A 23,063-nucleotide genomic window follows, 5' to 3' on the forward strand; every position below is an offset into this window, starting at 1 on the left:
GGGATTTGCAGCTGGCAATGTAAAACTGATCTCTTGCAACCTCTACCCGGAGCAAACATACATTAAGGCACATAGCCATATTCAGAACATCATACTGTACATCATACCACATACTGTACCTACGGGGCACAAAAACATAAGCTACCACTCCCCTGTAGTGGGAAAAAAATTCAACATGTGTTCAGCAAAGCAGGCCATTATCCTCCATCAGGGTTTAAATCGTTTGAGTACGTGAAGTTCGTAATTACCGGGTAAGACACGGATCATTTTTTTTTGCGGTCAGAACTGTTGCAGCACGGCCCGTGTCGACAGTTTTTGAGGCGAAAGAAGCTGCTATTAATTATTCTTAGTAATCCATTACGGCAATCATCCCAAGAAGCAGCAGTTTCAGAGTGGAGCGAAGGAGCACCGTTGCTTCGGTGAACACATGTCTGGGAACTATGGCCATTTAGATAAAGGGATTCCATGATTAGAAATAGAAAAGAAAATGAACATTTGTATCAAAAGCAAAACATGTTTTCCTCCAAAAACAGCCACAATAGTTTCTTATATAGATCTAAGATGTAACACACATCTAGCGTGAAACAGATGAGTGCTCAAACTGAAAACTGTTATGGATTCTTTTTTTTTCTTTTTTTTGTTCTTTGTACACGTCCATTTGAGCTGTTCCAGCCTATCCCCGTTTACGCTTTAGTCCACATTCATTCTAGGGTCACGAGACTGTCCACATTGTGCTGTTTGAACCATCAGTAGTATAATATACAAATGTACAGATACACAATAGAAATGCATACGTAATTAGTTATTACAATGAGACCTACAAAAAAGCATGAGAATAAAAAGTCTGTGGGGTATTGCAGGTGAGGCAAGCAGAGCCACAAATGTGCATCCAGACTGAGGGACACGGCCCCTCCTACCATGATTAAGCGCAAGTCTATTTACACAGCGTCATAACAAAGCTATCAAAAACAAAGGCTCCAAAAATTTTCCTCCTAAAAACTTTTTTTGTTCTTTTGTTTCTCTACGTACAACAATGTCGATTCCATGTATATACATCCCTAGAAAATAATTTAATTATAGTTACACACTTTCTACATTTGTGAAACGATACAGTTCTAGTCCACAAGGAAGGTGTCTGTGCGTGTCTGTGTGTGTGTATGCATGTAAATGTTAATGTGTGTGAGTGTGTGTGAGTGTGTGTGTACAGTGCGTCTATGAGGCGGGGAAAGAGGGCCGAGGGGGACAATGATCATCGGTTGGCTAACAGTCGCAGGGACGGGTTTGGAGGGTGGACTGGATGTGGTCACAGAGAGGAAGTGGTGGAGTCGACAATTTCTCTCCCGTTGCACACGGTCGGGACGTAGTGGGCGCTGACTGAAGCTGGAAAGGGGAACAAGGAGAAGATAATTAAAAAGGCAGACGGAAATCAACCGGGAATGTTAGACTTTTTGGTGTCTAAGCGATAAAAATATTTTTGTAAAACATAAAAGTCAGGTTATAATATATATGAAATGAGACTTATTTTAAAAATCAGACATTTTGACATGTGTTGGACCACTCTGCTTGTAAAGTCACAGAACGTCATCATGTCTTTAAAGGGGAATTACCGTTTTTTACAACCTGGACCTTATTTCTGGCATAAAATACGATCGTTTACTCACCCATATAACTTTGGTGTCATTTGGAGTCGTTCGGAAGATATTTAGATCCAGCGGAGCGCTGCGTATATCCATATAGTGGGAGTGACTGGGGCACCGAAACGCAGCCTCTAAAAAACGCATTATCTGCCGCGAAACTCGTTCATTTCACCAATATTTTGTTGCTAGTGCTATTCCCCGTTGAGTCCGGGTATACCTGTTATCATCATCCGGGGTCTGTAGATTGACCTGCTAAGTTCCGAACAACTCCAAGTGACACTAAAGTTATATGGGTGAGTAAACGATCATATTTTATGCCAAAATAAGGTCCAGGTTGTAAAAAACGATAATTCTCCTTTAAGCCTTAAATGACTCATCGTGCGGATGTGTGTTGAATTTGTGTTGAACTTCTGACTCTTGTGGAAACACAATCAACAACTCCGATCTGCTCTAAGCAACTTGCTGAGGATCTTAAAATAAAGCTAATTTGTCTAACACGCAAGCCTATAAAAACCTATCCAAGTGCTTCTAGCTCGTAATTTCCACTGTCTAAAAATGCCATTATGAAATGGCAGCTTTGAGGGACTGTTGAAATCAAGACAACATCTGAAAGACTAAGAAAACATTCAGACAAAATTGCAGGTCTGCCGGGCAGAAGCCCCCATATGGCTGCAGAGGGGCTGCACTGTTCCACTGTGCAGCCAGCATAAATCAGGAAGAATCAGGAAGACAATCTTACCCGAGACCTCATAATAATAGTTGTCGTCTGAAGTCTGCAAAGCAATTCTGGGTAAGCCAGAAATTGAGCTTTTCAGCGACAAACACAAAAACACAGCATCGGTTAACGGAGACAACACCTTACCAACTGTTAAGGGTGGAAATGTGCTGTGCAGAATGGATTCCACTAAATATCAGCAAACGTCGCAAATGTCGAGACGCCCGCGGAGAAAGTGTAAGAGAAGTGAGGCTGACTTTTACAACAGAGAAATTATCCAAAGCAGACCTTAAAATCCACCATGAACTACATCAAGAAACTTATAACCGAAAATCAGATTATAAACAGGCTGTGCATGAAAGACGGCTTACCTCAAACCACAAAGAACGGGTCTGAAGTCTGTGATAGCCTCCAATGGGAGGTTACTAAGTGCCGACTTAGTTGTGTGCCCACATTTTTGCACACGGCATAATTACTTTTTTAAAATGTTCTCTGCATTTAAATATTCATGAGATTAAACGTAATAGTGCAATTTTAGAGTTATTTACTTGTTGCTTCGAAAGTGTTATAATTTTGGGCAAATGTCATCAAGATTGCAGCGTGACAAACCAGCTGCAGAGCCTTACACTTATATTTTGAGTCAGAGTGGTTAATTGTGTGTAATAAAACTACTAATGTGCGATTGGAAATTAACACAGGGATTTAAAACATAAATATGTACGAGAAACAGGCATTAACTATATGTCACAAACACATACGAGATCAAACAAAACATTCCAGCACTAATTAACAAAATAACTAGGTCTGTATTTCACAGTGTGATTGTGAGTTTGAGCGGAGGGAGTGATACTAAAGTAATTTCACCAACTAGCTGTTAGTAGGTATTAGCTAGCTATTAATGTAAATATTCCGTGCAAAGTTGTGGTAAGTAAATCAGATGGTATTAAATGGAGCATTAGTGCCTATTTGCAAGTCATTTAGAAAGACTTGCCTTGTTAAATATTGCTCTCGCTTCATAATGTCATGCTTCTTCCCTGAAATCTCATTGCACTGTTCCACTCTGCAGTTCTGTTGGCAGGATATCACAGTAAGCCTCATAATCATGCGTTAAAGGTAACATCTTTGAATCCTTCCTGTCTTTGATAACAAAAAGCATTATCAAACGTTTCCAAACTGTTCATTGGGCTGAATGCTGAATGCTTAGGACAGGTGGAAAACTTCTTCCTCTGCCACCCCTACCATGAGATGCATATGTGGTGGCAGCCCCACTGACACTGAAGCGATTGAGGTTAAGCCGGTGGCTGGCCACATTCTTCTGGGGCTGAAACATGATGATGTGGACTTTGGGAGCGAACATGCAGCCCAGCACCACGAAGCCGCTCAGACTGACTGAGATACACATAGTGGTGGTCTGAACCTGCAGAGGAAGGAGGAGAAGACAGTAATTAGTAGCCAGACTTTGATGGATAAATCTAATTAAGTTGCCGTTAAGAGCTAATTTGATGATAATAATCTATAATCATGAACATTTTTCGAAAGGCACTTTCTGAATGCTTGTTATAAAGTGCTCTAAATAAAATAAAGTTTGAATACAGAGCTCACCAGTGCTGACTAAGTGGGTAAAGTAACTGATCTCTGTTTGTGCAGGTCTGTAAAGTGAAAGTACAACTGTTTGTTGGCAGACTCTGTTACCTCGTAGCGGCCCGGAGTATAACAACTCCAGGATCGATCCATAAAAGACTTAATCAACAGAGACCACAGTGGCCAGACTTAACAGACTCTCCCTGGTAGCTTTAACTTCATTCACTGTAATTTATTGCATGAAATCAATATGCAATCTGTTTCTCTCCTGATTCTTGATCACTGCTCTGCAGAGCTGTGTGCTGTATGTCCCATTCAGGCTGCTATAATCACTGCTTTCAGTCTTAGAGGTGGTTGAATAACGGCGTCTCCCAGTAAAATAACAGAACAGTTGACCACATTAGAGTTAATCAACCCTCCAACAACCCCTCTATATAATGTATATTCATGTTAGTTAGGGGGTAGGCATGTAACGCCTGTACTACCTGACTAATCTTAAAGTGAAATTACAAAGAGATGGGAGAGAGGGAAAGAGAGAGAGAGAGTTTTTACGGGGATCAAAAGAGCAGCCCTGGCATCAGCACTGCACTCTTGTGCCCTTTAATACACTGTGTTGCTGGAATTGTGCGCTCAAGGTGTGTGTGTGTGTGTGTGTGTGTGTGTGTGTGTGTGTGCGTATGCTTAAGATTTGTATGGCTCAGGTGAACACTCACTCCCCTTTGCCGTTAAATCTGGACATGTGTCAGCAGTTTGACAGAGCCTGTCTGTTTGTCACCGCGGCACTGCAGAGTCGGGACATTTGCCAACAGGATTAGAAATACTTTAAATTGCGTCTGCACCTTGTGTAGTCACTGCTGTGGTACCCGTGTGCCATTATTCATCATGTTGAGGGGGGAAAAAATGCGCTAACACAGTTAAAGGCACAAAATGCTTCGTGGAAGGTGAAGTCTTAATTTCTGAGGTTAAAGGAACTGTATATTTTTGGAACTTATTATGTAGTGAGCACTGGAAAAAGCATAGGTAAGATGTTTTGCCTTGTATCAAGTCTTTGTACATGGCTAAAATGAGCTAACTGTTAGCATTAGGCTGCCTCTTGGTCCTGCATGCAAACATAAGGACAAACTTTTTCTTTGATGTCGGGGTTACATGAGGTTTGGTTGGAGTCAGTTTAGTGTTTTAAATTACAGAAACAATTACTTGTGCATGCATGTGCAGGTTTAAGGACATACCCTGTAGTCACTAGACGTAACATAGAAGATGGGAAGAAAGGCCAGCCAAATTATACAGGTGGTGTACATCGTGAATCCAATAAACTTGGCCTCATTGAAGTTCTCAGGGCACTTCCTGGTCTTGAAGGCATACCTGGATGAGAATGATATTTCTGATTAGATAGACTCCATGTGGAAAATGCCAATACCTACTCAAGCAAACACAAAATGTTATGAGCTAAGCACAACTGTTGCTGTTTTGAAAGCTAGTGATGCCAGACTTACACAGTACACAAGATGACCAGGAGCACATCGTATCCCAGTGACAGCAGCATGCTGGAGTCGCGTACATTGCACTTGAGGATGACAGTCTGTCGCCGCTCTGGCAATGTGAAGCGCCGCGTCCCGGGAACTTCCAGCAGCAGCCACACCGACACCATCACCAACTGGACGGAGATTAGACTCAGGCAGATGAAAACCTGAAAAAAAGAAGGGAAAAGAAGAAGGTAAGGTCACCAAGAGCCACTGCTTGTCCGCCATGCATCCATTTGTCTGATGCAGATGGATAGACGTGATGCTGCAATCACTCACCTGAGAGGATGGGCTAATGAAGCGTGGCCTCACTGCGCCCGCTCCGTCTTTCACGCCGTTGAAAATTCTGGCGATCCTGTTGGTTTTGGTGAGGAGGGCGGAGTAGCAGACAGCAAATGACGTGCCTAGGCCGAGGCGCCTCAGAGCGCAGATGGCAGGGGAGGGTTTGGCCAAAAAGAGGAAAGTCATGGCGTAGGACATGAAGACTCCTGAGAGGAGGATGTAACACAGCTCTCTGCCAGATGCTTTCACCAGCGGTGTGTTGTTGTGTCTGATAAACACCCAAAACACCAGGCCAGTGCACATGAACCTGGGGGACAGAAAGGTGTGTAGCCAGACAGACGATAAACATCATGAAGTCACTGCTTACAACTGTCTGACTAATCAGAGAATGGACATGGGCCTTCTGAGGGTGTCCTGGGATGTCTGGCAACAGGATGTTGTTAGTGGGGGTCTTTGGGTCCTACAGACACTTGATCAGTTTGGGATCTACTGAATTTGGAGGCCAGGTCAACACCTTGTGCTGTTCTTAAAGTTTTTTTAGTTGTTCCTAAACCATTTTTATGTGTGTGCCTGTGTCAGGCTGCATCCTGCTGGGGAAGGCTGCTGCCATCAAGTCATTACTATGGGGTGGGGGTACCTGGTCTGGTCTAGGTGGGTGGTACATGTCTAAGTAACATCCACATGAATGCCAGGTCCAAAAGTTTCTCAGCAGAACATTGTATTGTCACAAGATGGTTATTCACTTCTCCTCATAATGTTGTGCCTGATTGGTGTATATTCTGTTTCATTACAATGGGTCGTTGATTTCTGTATTTTTATTTTTTTTGTCACTTACCCAACACAGGCGATGGTAATGGGACCAATGGCCCAGGCATCCTCCCACATAATATAGTCCTCAGGAAGGTCATAACAGGAAGTGAGGTCATCCGTGGGCCACTGGCCAGGAGCACATGGCGAGCAGGTGAACTCATCAGCCAAGTATTCATGAGGCTCGCAGGCAGTACAGATCCAGCAGCAGTACTCACCTGGGAAACAGGATTTGGAACATAGCGGCAGCAGTCTGAGATTTTTCAAAAGGCACTGCAGCGTGGCGTGTCACCATGGCAAAAAGATAGCTGTTGAAATTCGCTCTCCTACCTGCCTGCATTTTCTTCATCTCGTTGCGTTCACAGGGGTCACTGCACTGCGAGGTGGGCACCACTTCTCTGGGCCAGTGAATCAAATCGCTGCTCAGGCTCAGACTCTCGGCCCATTCACCTACCGGCACGTAACCGTAACGATCGCCAGAGCGCTGGTAGCTGAAGATGTTGTATCGGCCCATGCCGTCCCCCTGGGTATCAAACTTCACCACTGTCTCGCTGCCTGGAGGAGAGAATGGGGCTGGAGGGGATAAAAGAAGGGATAAAAAAAGGGATAAAGTCAGCTGAAAAGGAGATCAAAGCTAAACAATCACAAACAATCAACCTATTGATGTCGCATTGATGCCTTTTAAAAGCGGCAGTGAGGACGGAGACAATAACCAACAGTCAGCTTAGCCTTAGGAGCCCAGGACAGACAGTGAAGGGCATCACAATAGTGTTTTCATTACTGACGACCAGCCAGTCACTAAAGTATTTGCTAGGAGGCTATAAATGCTTGGTGATGTGTGTGTGTCACTGGCCTCCCATCCTTCCCTAAGGTCACATAGGGACAAAATCGCTGGTCTAAAATCTGATGTAGTAAAGTTATTTTTTTTATTATTACAAAATGGATCATTAACAGACTGCCCATAAAGTCATATAGGCATGAAGGCAGAAGACCGAATCCCTGGGCAATACTATAGCTACCCACACATTGATAGAATTAGCCTCTGGGTCTCTTCGGCGAGGGAGGTACACCGCTGAAACTGCCAAATTGGTTTGTATACATGTTGTTACGAAAGGATTACCATCTACCCCGAGGATGTGGGAACAGAAGAGATTGTAAAATTGGCAGGATGCTGAAACCATTAAAAAAAATAAGGAGAAATGGGCCATGGTCTGGGGGAAAAAATAAATTCTTGATGCTGTGCAGGTAGCGTCAAACCTGGCAGTGCTGACACTTGGTCGTTTTGACATAGACAAAGTGCACGCCGCCTTTACAGGACCCCTTCTGGCCTTACAGCAGTTGCTGTGTATTATATGCTGCCGCCTGTCAAATGATGATGGTGCACGCTGGGTTTATAAAGCATCACTCTTCAATGCATAACAAGGCTATCAGTCCTCAGCGCACAGCCGCATTGATGATTCTGCATCGTCTCCCTCATATCTCTGCATCTTCGGGTTACTGAAGACATCACAGGGCAAATTAATTCTCCATACAGTCTGGCATCAGTAGAATGAATCAGAATACAGACTGCAAATAAGCAGTTGGGCTGAGGAGCGTGCGTGTGTGCGAGGATGTGCGCGTTGTAGCTCCATTAGGTTTTGCTTTACAGTGTGATGGCTAAGGTATTGCTCTGAGCGCTGTGGGAGGCTGTGCTGACAGAACCAAAGCTCTGACCCCGCTGTTAGGTGCGCGTGTGTGTGTGTCAATGTGCGTACGCACGCGCACGCAGCGCTGACAACGGCTAAAGCTGTGCTATTGTGCTGAAAGCTCAGTGTGTTCAGAGAAGAATGGCGTGTCAGATGGCAGCAGAGGGGGTTAGGGTTTATGAAATCCATAAATCACGGAGACAGCACAACCCTCTGTCTTCCTCCTCTCTCCCTCCGTCACAGGAAATTCTGTGTGTCGAGTCGTCTTTGGATTTTGGGGCTAAATGTTTTGGTGACAGCTAAATGAAACTGATTTCAATATGAAGGTGCTGATAATATCTTGAGACGAAAAAGAGATATGAAGCCGTTATACTGAAAGTTAGTAGATAATAAAGTCTGCTAATAACACTGAGCAAGAAGGCAATCCAGGCACACCTCCACTTGGACACCCATACACACATGCAGAAACACTTTACTAACTAATTATCATAACTGCACCTTATTAGGATCTTAGATGTGTGCTGAAGCCTAATTAGCTGTATGTGGTAATTACATGTAGCACAGACTAAAAACAGATAATGGTATTGGTCTGAGGATGCTGTTTCGTCCTTGTGTTCCCTCCAACAGATCATTTTCAAAGAGCAATAGGCTCGGAGGCCTGGTGATTCTTCCCTATAGCCACCATCAGCGACCTTGCTGACGTGACAGAATGGCTTATCAAGAAAGCGTATGAGGTTGCAAGTTAGAGCTGGTGAAGGCCACCAAGACTCCTCAGAATGCACGGAACGGAGACAGGCAGCCCAAGTCCTTGACTGATGGCTGCCCTTCTCCCGCCTCCTCACTGTCCGGCGCCAGATTAAAAATACAGCAAGCTGTAAGTGGCCAAGGAAATTAGCTTTTAATGATATCAAAATCAGGATTTGTGGGCTAGATTTTGCCGCCTTCGCGTCCTCTTGCCTGGAAGAAATTCAGTAGGAGCTCAGCCTGCCAATAAATGGAGTTCCTGATCAAGTGGATGCCATGTATTAGATGCCAGTGGCATGTAGCATGATGCTAATGTAGCTCATTGCGTGAAAGTGTCAAGATCAGGGAATACTCCGGTCTACTGCAAATGGCATTGTGCGTTCCTACTCCATTTGAGGAATTAACCAGGAAAGTGGGCCCCTGTGATGCAAACAATGAGGACAACCTTAGCTGTAGTAATGAAAAGACATTTCATTGACATGAAAAAAAAAAGAAATCCCATATAATTATGAAGTGTTTGTATCGGCGATTGACAATATGTATGTACTAATATTAGGTCTAACAAATCACAACACCCCTAAATGTTTAAGCACTATAAAGTTAATACAGTTTATCCTTAGGGGACTTTGATGTCAGTTCATCCAATCACTGTTGAGATATTTCAGTTTGGGCACACAGTGTAATAGATTAACATTGCCATCATGCCGCTAGTGTGACTAAAAAGCATTTAAATCTCTGCAGATGTGCAAGAGACGAGTGAGTAGAGAGGTTAAAAGGAGGTTAGCCCCCTAGACACCTTTCTGCGGCATGTTTCTTTATGATGCAACTTTGACAAACCATGAACTGAACCCACTTCAATTATTTGAACAATTAAATGTAGTGACAGCTGCTTGTAGGATTCCCTGCGGTGTCTAAGCACACGTACAGTAACGCAACCTAGAAACATGATAGCGTCACCTCATCCATACAATGCTTCCTACTGTTCCAGTCCAGTCCAGCTGAGCAGGATGCGTCCCCAGCACAACCCGGGCTCTCAGTGATTTTTAATGCCTCTGAGGTGTTGTCAGCATCCAAAGGTGGGCCGTGCCTTCCCCGGCAACGTTCTCCTCAAATCACCCATGTTGTGCTCCTGAAGTGCACTAGACACCATGTCTCACAGGGTTAGGCAAATGAAGCACTGACATGTTTAGACTCACCAAAACAAAGTGCCCTTTGTGCAAGACCCATTGTGAATATACTGCTGTTTATCTTAGAGGATTCATTGCATTGTCAACCGGAATCTGCTCTTGGTTTCTGTGAATGCAGTAAACCAAACAGCCGCGGGCACAGTAGAAAAAAAAAAAATAAGTAAATAAAGTTAGGTGAGACAAACTGCAATATAAGACAGCCTTAGCGGATCCCGAAATTTTTGTGAGGCACTTTAGCATTGCCGCTAACTCAAGATACACCTTATTATTCTGGCTTAATTAGAAGCATGGTGAAAACAGGCTTTTCATTCAGAAGCTGAGAAATTAATTATGTTCTCGGCCATGTCGGGCTAAAGCGAAGCCCAAGGGGGATTGTGGGTATTAAAGGCAGGGGGAGAGAGCGGAGGCAAAGGGGCTTGGGAGGAATAAGTAGGAATAAGTAATCTAAAAGTGGAGAAAGGGGAGTACACAGATGCATAGAGAAAGGGTGAGTCTTTCCTTTGTGTGACTGTGTGACTACACGCGCGTCCCACTGCATATACGCAAATATATATACGCAGGGATGCACTCACATGTCGCAAATGCACACACAGACAGATTGCATTAGCTGTATTTGTTCTCCCTGCGGATTCATTCCCAGGGGATGGAGGCGCTGCCTGGGTCACGGAGCAACAGGCCACAGGGGAATAGAGGACAGATAGGGTGGAGAAAAGGAAGTCCTGAATAAGGGAGAGAGAAATGTATAGGAGGGAAGGTGTAGCGGCAGAGGGCTGCGGCTTGTCTGAATGAAAGGTGGCAAGATAGAGAAGACAAAGGAAAGAAACGGCGGGCCAAAAGCAGGAGGTGCCGGTATGGAGGATGAGAAGAGAGAGACAAGATAAGGGCTAAAGAACGGAGGGAAGTGACAAGGGAGAAGAATACAAGGGAAAAAAGAGAGGAGATAGCAAAGGGGAATAGCAAGAAACTGATGTCATGGCAGTGGAGATATAGGCGGATGAAGAAAAGCCTTAAGAGGAAGGAATCAATAGAGAATAGAGGTGAAGGATAGATAGAAGGATGAGTAAAGTGAAGGAGTGGAGGAACAGACCGGCGCAGAGAGGCAGTGGAGGCAGGAGAGCAACCTTGTGAAGTCTGAGTGGGATGTGCTGCGTTTTGAATGTAGAGAGAGTAGGACACTTTCTCGGGTGAGAAAGAGAAAAGAGACTGAGAGGATGTGGAAAGATGGAGTGATAAGTAGCGGGCGAAAGAGTGACGGAGAGACAGAGAGAGACAGGGGAAGAAGAAGTGATGAGAAAACGAAGGAGAGGAGGAGTGAAGGTTGTTGTCTAGCATCTGAACGTTGCAGTAAGCTCTCTGCTCAATATGGCCCTGAAGGCACACCGCCTCTGCTAACACAGACATATCACACACACACGCGCGCGCACACACACACACACACACAAGTGCAGAAAAGGGGGAATATCACATCTATCACCACTATTTGAACAGAAGACTGCATGCATGTGTGTGTATATACTGATCTGTTTGCTGCAGATCGGGGAGGTGGGTAGGTGGGAGTTGAATGATGGCTTTGAGAAGTGTGTGGGTTGGGGGTGTCTGCAATTTCATGCTGGTAGAAAAACAAGCATTTCAAGCTGCCTCTTTGTAAAAAAAAAAAAAAAAAGAAAAGAAAAAAAAAGGCTGACTCTTTTTTTGCACGTGTTTGTGTATGTGTCTCTTGTGCGTATGCGTGTCTGTGTTGCGCGTTTGAAGTGCGTAGCAAGGCCTCATAAAAATTCACAAATACACTCCTGTGTCTATCACTAGTTGTTGGTATGGAGCAGTTCCCATGATCTACCAGATCACTTCAACAATTGGCAATAGTGTCGGCTTCATTACCATGGCAACTAGCGCGATGAGACTAGATGAAGAGAGCTGCATATGAAAACACTCTCCTAACCGCACAACATACTGCCTCAGTGCACCACATGCTCAGTGCGTGTCAGTAAAACACAACAAAAACAGCCTTTATCGCGGCTGAAGACACGGTCCGCAGTGTCGTGAATGTAAAGTCGAAGCGAAGAGGACGCCGCTTCAGTGCATTCAGGGGCACGGAGATGAAACTTTGATGCAATGTAAAGACTCCGCAGTGAACATGCATGTATGTATAAGAGAAGTAGATAGAGAGGGTTGTTTTTTTTTTTCCCCCGTCTGCTACAGTTCAGACTGAGAGCACTGCGGATGGTGATGCTGCAGTATTAATACCGCACATTCAACCTCAACTCACCTCAGCTTCTTCCTTACACACTGTAGATGGAAAGATGTATATGTGGCAGCACTGAGAGTGAGTCACTCAATCTAACCAACAACAACTCACTGGTCACAGAGCCCAGTCTAACTCAAAACGCCTTGCACATCGTCTGAGCGCTTATCAACGCACCTCTTCTGAATTCACTTTTACCAATACAGATGTTTGTCACCGTGGCGACGTTGCCACTGACACTGAGAGGTAGAGAGCTCAAGATCCTTGTGCAGGCTGTAATTCTTTCCCGGCTGCGCAGTAAAGACATGCGCCTCGTGGACGTACTGTACATCAGCGGCGAGAAGAGGGGAGGGACGGGGGGGAGGGGTATGTGAGAGAGAAAACGATCAGACATAAAGACGTAGGGAAGTCGAAGACGGATTCACACACACACACATCCCCTCTCAAAACTCCTAAACTCCTTTCTAACTTTCTACGCGTGAGCCTGCATCTCCATCCCGTCCCTCTCTGTAATGTTTGCTTTAAAGGGGCGCTATCACCTGGGCCAAGTGGAGGCTGTGACTGCAATCGCCTTGACTATTTCCTCCCTCTCTATCTTACTCACACTCCTCTCCCTTTTCCTCAGTTCTCTTTCCCTCCTCGCAGACAGAAATGCTCCAAGTCCTTTGATTTGTAGCAGAAATGAAGATGGGAAATTTCAAAGAGAATCCTCTTCTTCTGCTGACGCATGCTGTCCCACTCCGGAATTGCCTCAGTGCTCACTTGTTCTTTCCCTCCTTCCCTCCCTATCTCCTCTTTTTTTTTCTGTCTAACTCCCCTTTACCTTACCCCAAACTCTCTTTTCTCTCGCTTTGGTCTGCCTGTCACTCTTATCTGTAAGCTTCCTTCCCCCCTCCCTCCATATGTGATGCCATTCTCTCGTCCTCCACCCATCCCTCTGGCTTTCTCTCTCCCTCCCCAGCGTCCTGTGGCAAAGCTACCGTGTTAGTGTTGTTTGTCTGGCTGTTTTGATGTCTGCTCCTGGTCACGGTTGGTGGAGGAATAAGCACCTCTAAACCTGTGTCAGTCCCTGAGACACAGCAGTTTATTTATAACGCTTCCTTTGTACGCCATCTGTCAGTCAAGCCAATCCTCCGTTTCTTCTCTCCCAACTCTACAGAGACTGACAGACAGACAGGCAGCCTGCTATAGGAGCTATTATAACACACACAATCTCATTAGTGCAAGAGAGAAGAATATGGCTGACGGATTAACTGCAGCACTCGTTCCTCAAAGCAACTTTGTAGTGTCGTATCAATTACGCATGGGTAAAAGGTGTCAATGGCAAGCTGGCTCTGACAATACATAGCAATTAAGCGGATTTGTCTCAGTACTTTTTATGTTCTGTGGCTTGGCTGCTTTGGCTGAGGAGAAGGACAACACCAACGTGTTGTTCGTCAGAGGACTGTTAACTAGACACAGGGCTCACATTCCTGCCAATTTCTCGCTCCATTCCTCCCCAACATCCTCTCCAGCATTCACTTCTTTTGCACTTCATCCACCTTGAACACCTTATCTATGGCTCCCTGCTCTCTTTGCCATGCTCTGGCTCTCTTACCTGAGAAGCTGACATTAAGGATGTAATCCCTGTAGAGTCTGCGCCCATCCAAGGCCTTCATGCTGTCACACAACTTGGTGGTGTTGAAGCACAGGCTCCGCTGCATGTTATGGAGGGCATGAGCCATGGCGTACACCGCGTTCACCACGAACATGATCTTGGACTCTGGTTCAAAGTAACTCTTGTCCATTGACAGGTTCGTGTCACATGGTGGCAGAGGTGTCTCGCCCAGTCCCACACCTCCTGGTCCCAAGGAGCACTGGAACCGCTGCTCCCAGAAATCCTTGAACCAGGGATTACGATGGTTTTTGACAGGGTTCAGACTGAGGAAATATCGGTTGAATTCTGGTAAGGGGTTGGCTGACAGCTCAAGCGTGATGGCTCCTTCAGCAGTGACCTCATTTCCCTTGACAATGCTTTCCTGTGCACCCCAGCCATCACTGGCCACCCAGATGAAGGAGGTGTTAAGCCTGGCAGCAGCTGCCAGCAGCTCTCTGGCATCGTCGCTTCGCAGGAAAAGGACGGCCACGCGGGCGTTTGGCTTCTGGAGGAGCTGGCGGATCACAGCTTCATAGGACTTCTTGGCATTAGAACGACCCACCTGGACAAAAAGAGGACATATGTACATGCTCCTTCTACGCTGAAATACATTCATGGTTTCCTGTTTATAATTGTTTAGCTCGATTTCTCATAGGACGAAATCAGAATAAAGAAGTGGCTCACAGTCTCGCATGAACATGTACCTCAGTAGCAAATGAGATGAAAAATGTGTCTGTGAAAGCACCCAGAATGAGTTCTAGGAGATAAGCGTTCATTTTCTGGTTCGCAACTGATAACACCAGTGTAATATTAAACCCCATTTGGGTGTACGACAAGATAACACATAAAGACAGACTATTATAAGCCCACAAATATAGCGCCTTGCTCACTGTTACTGGTGCAGCTTCAGGCCATATATCAGTGTGACACTCCAGATTAAAGTTTTGGCTTTTCCTTATTCTTTACTTTTCGGTTTCTTATAGCGATTCAGATTGGACTGCAGAAATAAACTGATATTCTGATAAATTCTATTTCACGCCCCACCTTCTCTGAAGTTGCGATACAAATGTTCCTCATGCGCGCCTCTTGTTCAAATGCCTCTATACCAGTTTCCCCGTAATCGCCCTCCGACGCCACGGTGGACACGTAGGTCCAGTTGAAGAACCGCAGGATTTCGGCCATGGCTTTGGCCTGGTAGAAGTCGGGGGGCACAGTGCGGGCAAAGTAATCATAGCGTGTCTTATCGCTGAGCTTGGCACTCGTTGAAGCGTAGCTTATCTGAGGAATCTGGAAGAGCCTGAGAAGATTGGCAACCTGAGGGGAGAGAAGAGTGAAATGAGACATAAACGAGGGGAAACAATTCCAAACCTGCTCTACTGCAAAATTAAACTATTTAATGAATTACAGGATCTGATTGATTGATAATTATTTTTAGCCTGGATTCCCCAGCATATGGATATTTTGAAATGATAAGGTACATTTTGCTTGTATTTACTGAGGAGTGACAGTTTAGAAGTATAATTCCCATTGTTTCATTTTAGTTGCTGTGATCCCAGTTTTGTGATTTGGTCGTGTGGATCCTGTCAGTCATACTGAATTATGTTCAATAACCTCAGATTAATTTATCTAAAGTGTATTGTATTTAATAACGAATTGATCCCAGTTCCTGCAGTGAGATAAACAGTTTGAAATCATATGCACGGTATCAGTCAGTCCTGCAATGTGGAACTGCATTAATCTGAAGATTGAATGCAGTCAAGCAGCCACTTGAAGTGTTTACAATTCAAATGTTTTGGGGGTTGGCAGCAACAGAGCTAATTACTGTACAATTAATTTAGCGAGGCACTTGAAAGTGGTGTACAAGTACATAAAGAGAGGAGGAAGCTGGAGAACACTCGGCAGAACTGGTGAAGCATTTCGAAAACAAACATTTTTTTTTGTGCGCATGATAAGGGATGACACACTTTTACGTGTCCCGAAAATGTGGATTTCCCTTAGATCCACGCTGAAATGACACGAATTAACCCTTTCTCTTTTATCTGCATACCAGGCACTGCCGCAAGCTATGTTCTCATCTCTTGGTTTGCTTTAAATGAGCAACAGGAATTCATTTTATGACAAGAACGGGTCAGAGAGTCAATGCCCGTGCAGCATCTTTGAAATGTGACAAAGCTATCTGATCAATGCTCAATAAAAAATGGAACTAGTGCTGCAGTTTCTACGGAGCTGCTGTCTTTAATAAGTGGGGCAAACGGAGAAAAGTAATTATTTGTAGCACAACACTTGCTTAATGTCTAAGTGTCTGAGACTCTAACCTGAATAAGAACCGTTGAACACCGCTGCAAACCGTGTGTTCATGTGTGAGCAATATCAAAGCATATCAAAACCAATATTAAGTTGTAACAGTGTTAAACTGCAATACAGCGCCTCAACCTCAGCTGTTTAAAGTCAGTGATACCGCCGTTAGAGATCTCTACTGAGACAAAAACTTGGAAATCAAACGATTTTTCCCTTTAATGAATGTGTTTTTTTTTTTTCATCCAAGGAAATATTTTAACGTATTTAAAAGGACGCTGTCGCTTCATCCATGACTGTTGGAAGATAAAGCACATTTGAGCGAGCGCATATTCACATGGTGCAAAAACACACACCCACAAGCACACGCAAACAGACGCAGAGTTCAATAAAACACTGACTCATTCATTAATGAAGGACATCATCTGGGATCTAGCCGTGTCCATATAATATTCCCTTTCACTCCTGATTGGGGTGTGGTCACGTTCTCTTCGCCACGGTTTTAGTCGCAGATGCCACACAAACAGTTGGAAGTGTATATTTGCCAGGCATGCTCACCAAGACATGTAAACATACACAATCAAACATGCACACACACTCACACACAATAAACACGAGCTACACAGCCATTCTGTTCAGCCATTCTCAGTTTAATCCTTTTACGGCGCATCACTCTGGGCTCCTCTATATTTCATTCATGGCTCGGTTGATGAGCTGTTTTGACAACATGTCAGAATCTCATTAGACTAATAATGTAGAAGATTAGAAAAACGCACTCACATACGTACACGGACGCGCGCAAGAACAGGTTGACGTGTACACAAACACCTGCGCCGCCCCACACATGCGCGCAACACCCACGCTGACGGCTGCTTCCAGTTCTTCGGGCAAGTTTTATGCTTTCGAGACCGCGGTTGACTTAAATGCCACGGAAGGTCACGCTGCAAAACGTAACCGCATTGCTCCATTACCTGCCATTGAACAGTGACCACAGCTACCCTAGAGGCCTGTCTGCAGGGACGTGGAGCGTTAACTCTGTTAGTGAAAGCGGCTCCCTTCCTGTGAGAGGGAAGGAAGGGAGATGTGCTGTAGGAATGGGCTGAATATGAGCGACGAATGGACGAGAAAGAAATGAAAGGGAAGGAAGGAAAAAATGGTGCAGTGGAGGGGTGCTGTGTGTTTTCTGCTTGGAATGCAAGTCACACACACACACAAATGCAAAGAGACATACACACACATGTGAATGAACGGAGAAGAGGAATGATGCCTGCTAAGTAAATGCCTGCAAGGCATTTGAGTTTAGTTGTGCATGGTTAAACATAAAATAATTCTTCATTTAGAAGCAACAGACAGACTGGCCAAGAAGAGAGGCACGAAGGCGTAGCTGGATTAGCTTCACTGGCAGGAGATCAGAAAGAGGAGCACAGTTCACGTCTCATAAACAGCGCTGCCTCAGAAAAGACAGGTAAAAACAACAGCAACAAAGGGGGCGACAGGAATGAGCTGCAGGAAAACAAAGGATAATTATGTGTGATGAAGGACAAGCGGCGGAGCATTTGTGTTAACAATGGCTGCCCCGGGAAGAAGGAGGAGGAGGAGGAGGGGAAGGGGGCTGAGGTCAGCATACACCGAGCTCTCCCCAAATAGTCGGGAGGGACGCCTCTGAATGCATATAAAGATGGAGGGGGAAAAAAAGAGAAGTAGGAAGTGATGAGAAGGAAGGGAGCCAAGATTTAAAGGGCCGGGAAAAAAAAAGCAAAACATAAAGAGAGAGAGAGAAAGAGAGTAAGAAAGAGAAGACAGAGAGACAGTTGCAGAGATTAGGGATTTAAGGACTGATAGGAGGAGGCTTTTGTGCAGTCACAGAGGAGTAAGGGAGAAGGAGGTTTTATGCTAAACTATGCAAATTACTCAGTTCTGTGACAAGCGCTACAAGAGCTGGGGAAACACACAAGAGCACACCAGTGGAACTTGATTCTGAGAAGTGAGCACACACGCGAGTCACATAAACACGGACGCGGGAACATTTCACTGGAACCTTTGCACGGTTGTTCATTGAACTTGTGGGATGATGAATAAAACATGAAAGAAAGTGCTGAAGTTAAAAGTCTATGATAATGGTCCATTATGATGGGGTATTGTTTGTATAAATATTCCCTTAAATACTAGAATCCGTTACCTGGATAGAGACGCTGCTAAAGGATCCTCCGATAACTCCGGCGATCGCGAGCGGGCTGTCATCCTGCAGAGCGTACGATCCATCCGGACAGATGAACTCTGTGTCGTCCACCTTGGTGAGGGACGCTCTGACAAACTCCAGAGCCTGGCGACACAAGCAAATAGAGATTCATATCAAATGCAGTGCACCATGCTGAGAACCCTGTGGTGTGTGTAACCTATCAATTCTTAATCAGACTTTGAATTTATGTTGTTTGTAAGAAACTAGCTGCATAAATAACGGCATATTGATTTGAGATTTTATTATAATGCAAATTTTCCGTCTTTTTGAGGGAACTACAAAAGTCCATCGCTTTACACTAGGGGCTGTTAATACTTTCATTTACAGGGCCCAAATTGCAAATTAACTCCTGAGAGACCGAGGCAGATTATTGCATATTTCTGGTCGGTGAAGGGAAAAGTAATGAATCGGAAAACAGCTTAGAGAAACCAAATGTCAAGAATCCAGAGTTTATGCAATCAGTCAAAGAGCTCATTTTGTAAGATCACTAGATGCATCACGCCTAAACAGCTCAGCAATAAGAGACTTTTTTTTTTTAAGATAAGAACCCCCGAGGGAGAACTTCTTTGCTTTTTTCTCTCCTTTTCTTTTTTAATTTTATTATTTTTTTAAAAAATCTGGCTCATTTCCCTCACTGAAATTGCTTCATTCTCTCTCTCGCTCATCAACGATTACTTTAATTTCAGGCCAAATTACGCCAATAAAATGGAATTTTTAGGTACATTAAGTATTTCTAATGACACCATATATTTTTACTCAATTTAAAATGGAAATGTTGCACTTTTTCACTTCTGGTACCACAACTTACTAAGCCGAGCAACTTTTAAACACAAAGTGTAGCAAAACTTAAACTGCTACCCGCAGCACAAGATAACAAATAGCTAGTTAGACAAAGTATATTTGAACTGTGCTGCATCTAAGAAGTTGTATGAGTGCTCACAGGCAAGATGTGAACAGAAATTGAAAAAAAATCTGCCCTGGCTACTTTTCATAAGGATTTTGGCCCCTGCCATGTGCATGCAGACTTGTGGAACACACACATGAACACAAAACTAGGTATCCAAGTGGTTTCTAGCAGGTTGGTAAACTGCCAATAACAGCTTCTCTTAATCTTGGGCATGCACATTTGCAAAAACCATTTTAAAGATTGTGCAAGTGAAAAATAATATAAAGACTTTCGTTTGCATATCAAATTGTGCACACATGATGTGAACAGCATTGGATGTTAGGCAGAACAAACTTGCTTTGACAGAAAAATGTGTTTATATAACGCCCTGAATCCTCTCATATTCATGCTCACTCACCTGCTCCAGTGCATAGGTATCTCTGGAGCAGGTGTCGAGGATGTGGACCCCAAGGGAGATGCCTGGCAGCAAAGTGTTGTCCGCGTTGATTCTGTCTATGGCGAACAGCATGGCCTCAAGCCTCTGGATCCCCCTGTCCTCATTCACGCGGCCGCACTCCTCCATCCCGGCTCCTTTCTCGTGCACCGGGAACAGGCCGCCGAGCACCAGGTCGCCCTCGATGCGGATCTCCCGACGTAACAGAGGTGGGTCCGAGAGTAAGACGCCTTGACACAACATGACCAGAACCAGAGCGGGGATGTGGGCCACCATGTTGGGCTTGGGGGAGAGCTAGGACTTGTCAGAATGTGAGGAAAGGCTTGACGGAGAGTGAGACAGAAGGAAGTGAGGGGCTGAGGGTTAAGGAGGTCAGGGGTGAGGGGTTAAGAATGAGGTGGAAGGAGCGCGGCGGGGTTGAGTCAGGCAGAGGCCGTGGATGCTTGGGTCGGTCTGTGGCCCATAAAACGGTCAGGGAGAGCTGAAGTGGATCGCACATGGAGGGGCACACCATCTGAGCATCAGTTCTGCTTGGAGAGGAGAGGAGAGGAGAGGAGAGGAGAGGAGAGGAGAGGAGAGGAGAGGATGAGACAGCCAGTCCACATGTCATAGGACAAGTCACAAAGCTGTCAGAAGCTGCACAATGAAACACTTTTATAAGTGTTACTATGAAGTGTAAAGACAGTAAAGCAGACCTTTAGTGGAGTTTGGGGACACTCTTAACAAGGGCTCAAAGACATTTCTGCTTCACAGCCAAAGCTAGGCCATGACTAAAAGGGATATGGAATTGTTTGGAGATTTTACCCCAGTCTTCTCCAACCTCCTCTTCTCTTACATCACCCAGTAAACTTTTTTTCCCCCCATTGTGTGTGTGTGTATGTGTGTGTGTGTGTGTCTGCCTCTGGTGGTATCAGGATAAGCCAGCTTAGATGGCTGGTTGATACACGAGCCCAGCCTTTTCATGCCACAGATCAGAAAAGCTTCTCTAATCTGATCTCTGTTCCAACAATTCTCCGCTTGTCCATGAGTTTATACCCCCTAAGTATATGTGTGTGGGGACGTGTGTGCGTGTCTGCGTGTGTTTTGGTTTATCAGATTTATTGCTCCCCTTCTCCCCACATAATTACAGTGTGAGGAGTGAATGCATTTTACCATGAAAGAAGCGATCTGACAACAATGAGGCCAACAACAGCTGATGCTACTTATCATGGCTTATGACTCAATTAAAGCCGTGTTTTGACGGTTTCTTTTAATAACATTTTCCGCCTCCACTTCTGTCAGCGCCAAGTATGCACATTCAATTTTAAAGACGCTTTCCACTGATATTACAATTTACTTGTCATGGACAGTACTACCCGGCGTTTAGCAAGTTATATAATGTCTTCCGTTGCTCTGGAGGGAGTTTTGTCCTGTTAAGATACATGTTTTTTTTTTTTTTGTCTGTTTGCTGGAATAATACGTTATTAACCGCGATGTGCAGCAGAGATGTGAGATTTTAACAGGAAACGAACCACGAGATTCTTGTGTGAGGGTCATTAAGGAAACACAGCATGTACAGTATCTGGATATGTTATCTGGATAATTAGACTGGGTCGCCTTAAAAAAAAAATTAAATTGGTGTTATTAAGCTGTCTTGCAATCTTTTTTTTTACACTGCCACCATTGTTATCAATCTCTGAAGGGAATATTACATGGCAGTGTGATGTATGTGAAGCTAATGGACTTCTCAAAACTCATGCAACGTCACAGGACGAGACGCCATGTATGACCTCTGTATGACCCTTTTAGCCATGCCTGGGGCTCTTGGGAGACTGTCTGCCCACAAAGCTAAACCCCACATGTTGTTTGGGAAATGCAGCTTATTGCGACCCATTATTACTTATTCATGCTAAACAACTCAAGTGGGATAGCTATAGTTGTTTTAGCAAATACACTGTATGCTTAAGTTCAGGTGGCAAAACCCTCAATTGTGACGAAGCAAAACAGTTATAGAGCCACAAAATCTGAGCAGAGAGGAGGTCAGGGAGGACGGATGGATCAGCAAAACACTGGACTTCAACACGCTACTGGTCAGTTTCTGTTTCAAGCTTGTTTCTATAACATTTACATAACCTTAACTGCATGTTTGTTTGTTCCATGTTTGGAAAGAAGGTCCTCTACTCTTAATGAAGTCCATATTTTTTACATTTCTTAAGCAAGTGCTTTCCCTAAACCTAAACAACTGTGTTTCTGTTTTTAAATTTGTGGAATCTTCTACTACCAATATTCGCCTGAGGGTTACATCTGAGGGCAGGGAACAATGACTACTGTACACTGATCAGGCACAACATTAAAACCACTGACAGGAGAAGTAAATAACACCGACCACCTTGTGACGATTAAATCAAACTTTTGGACCTAGCATTCGAGTGGATGTTACTTAGACATGTACCACCCACCCAGCAGCCATCCCCAGCAGGATGCAGCCTGACACAGGCACACACACAAAAAACGAGTTAGGAAACAACTCAATACACATGAAGAACAGCACAAAGGCCCCCACTAACAACACCCTCAGAAGGCCCATGTCCATTCTCTGTTGAGTCACAACAGTTTTGGAGGCACAAGGAAGACCTACAAAATAGTAGGAAGGTGGTCATAATGTTATGCCTGATCGGTGTATATGATTTTTTTAGGTTGGAGGACTTATCAGAATTAGCTACAGAACATCTAGGTGTCTGACTTTTCCTCCACTACTAAAACGCTAAACATGCTAAAGTAAGATGAAATACATGGTAAACATTTTAACAGCTAAACATCAGCAGATATACTCATACCGGATGGACATAGGCTATTAAACTAAGTTTAACGTCATGCAAATACCATAACAAATCCCTAGATGTGATTATTCCAAGATTCTAAGATATGCAAGATATAATGAATAACCTTTTCCTACAAGAGTCCCTCTCTCTTCCTGTATGTTTACATGCTTTAAACTGTTTACTGTAGGTAACGCAAAGTCACTTATACATCCTGAGTAAAAATATCTGTCTTCTTTTAAATTCTGCCTCTCATGTCTTCCTTGCAGTTCCCCCCCGGTCCTCGGAGAGATAAGACAGAAGCTTGATGTTGTGACCAGAAAAATCAATCTAGACCAGGGAGGAAGCTCATAGT

At 44.4% G+C, this 23,063-nt stretch overlaps 1 protein-coding gene across 1 annotated transcript; it reads right to left on the reverse strand.

Moving 5' to 3' along the window:
- Positions 1-1,303: 1,303 nt before the first annotated feature.
- grm3 (glutamate receptor, metabotropic 3) lies at positions 1,304-20,054 on the reverse strand (the record flags this gene model as incomplete). The annotated part of the gene is made up of 11 exons (XM_084555485.1): positions 19,875-20,054; positions 18,511-18,654; positions 15,081-15,350; positions 13,998-14,598; positions 6,873-7,115; positions 6,571-6,760; positions 5,733-6,042; positions 5,427-5,620; positions 5,163-5,295; positions 3,592-3,769; positions 1,304-1,374 (listed from the first exon to the last, which is right to left on the reverse strand). The coding sequence occupies exons 1-11, from the start codon at positions 20,037-20,039 to the stop codon at positions 1,304-1,306; spliced, it is 2,499 nt and encodes an 832-aa protein (XP_084411611.1). The 5' UTR covers positions 20,040-20,054.
- Positions 20,055-23,063: the final 3,009 nt, after the last annotated feature.

The sequence above is a fragment of the Chelon labrosus genome (genome assembly GCF_963514085.1).
Source record: "Chelon labrosus genome assembly, chromosome: 11".
NCBI lineage: Eukaryota > Metazoa > Chordata > Actinopteri > Mugiliformes > Mugilidae > Chelon > Chelon labrosus.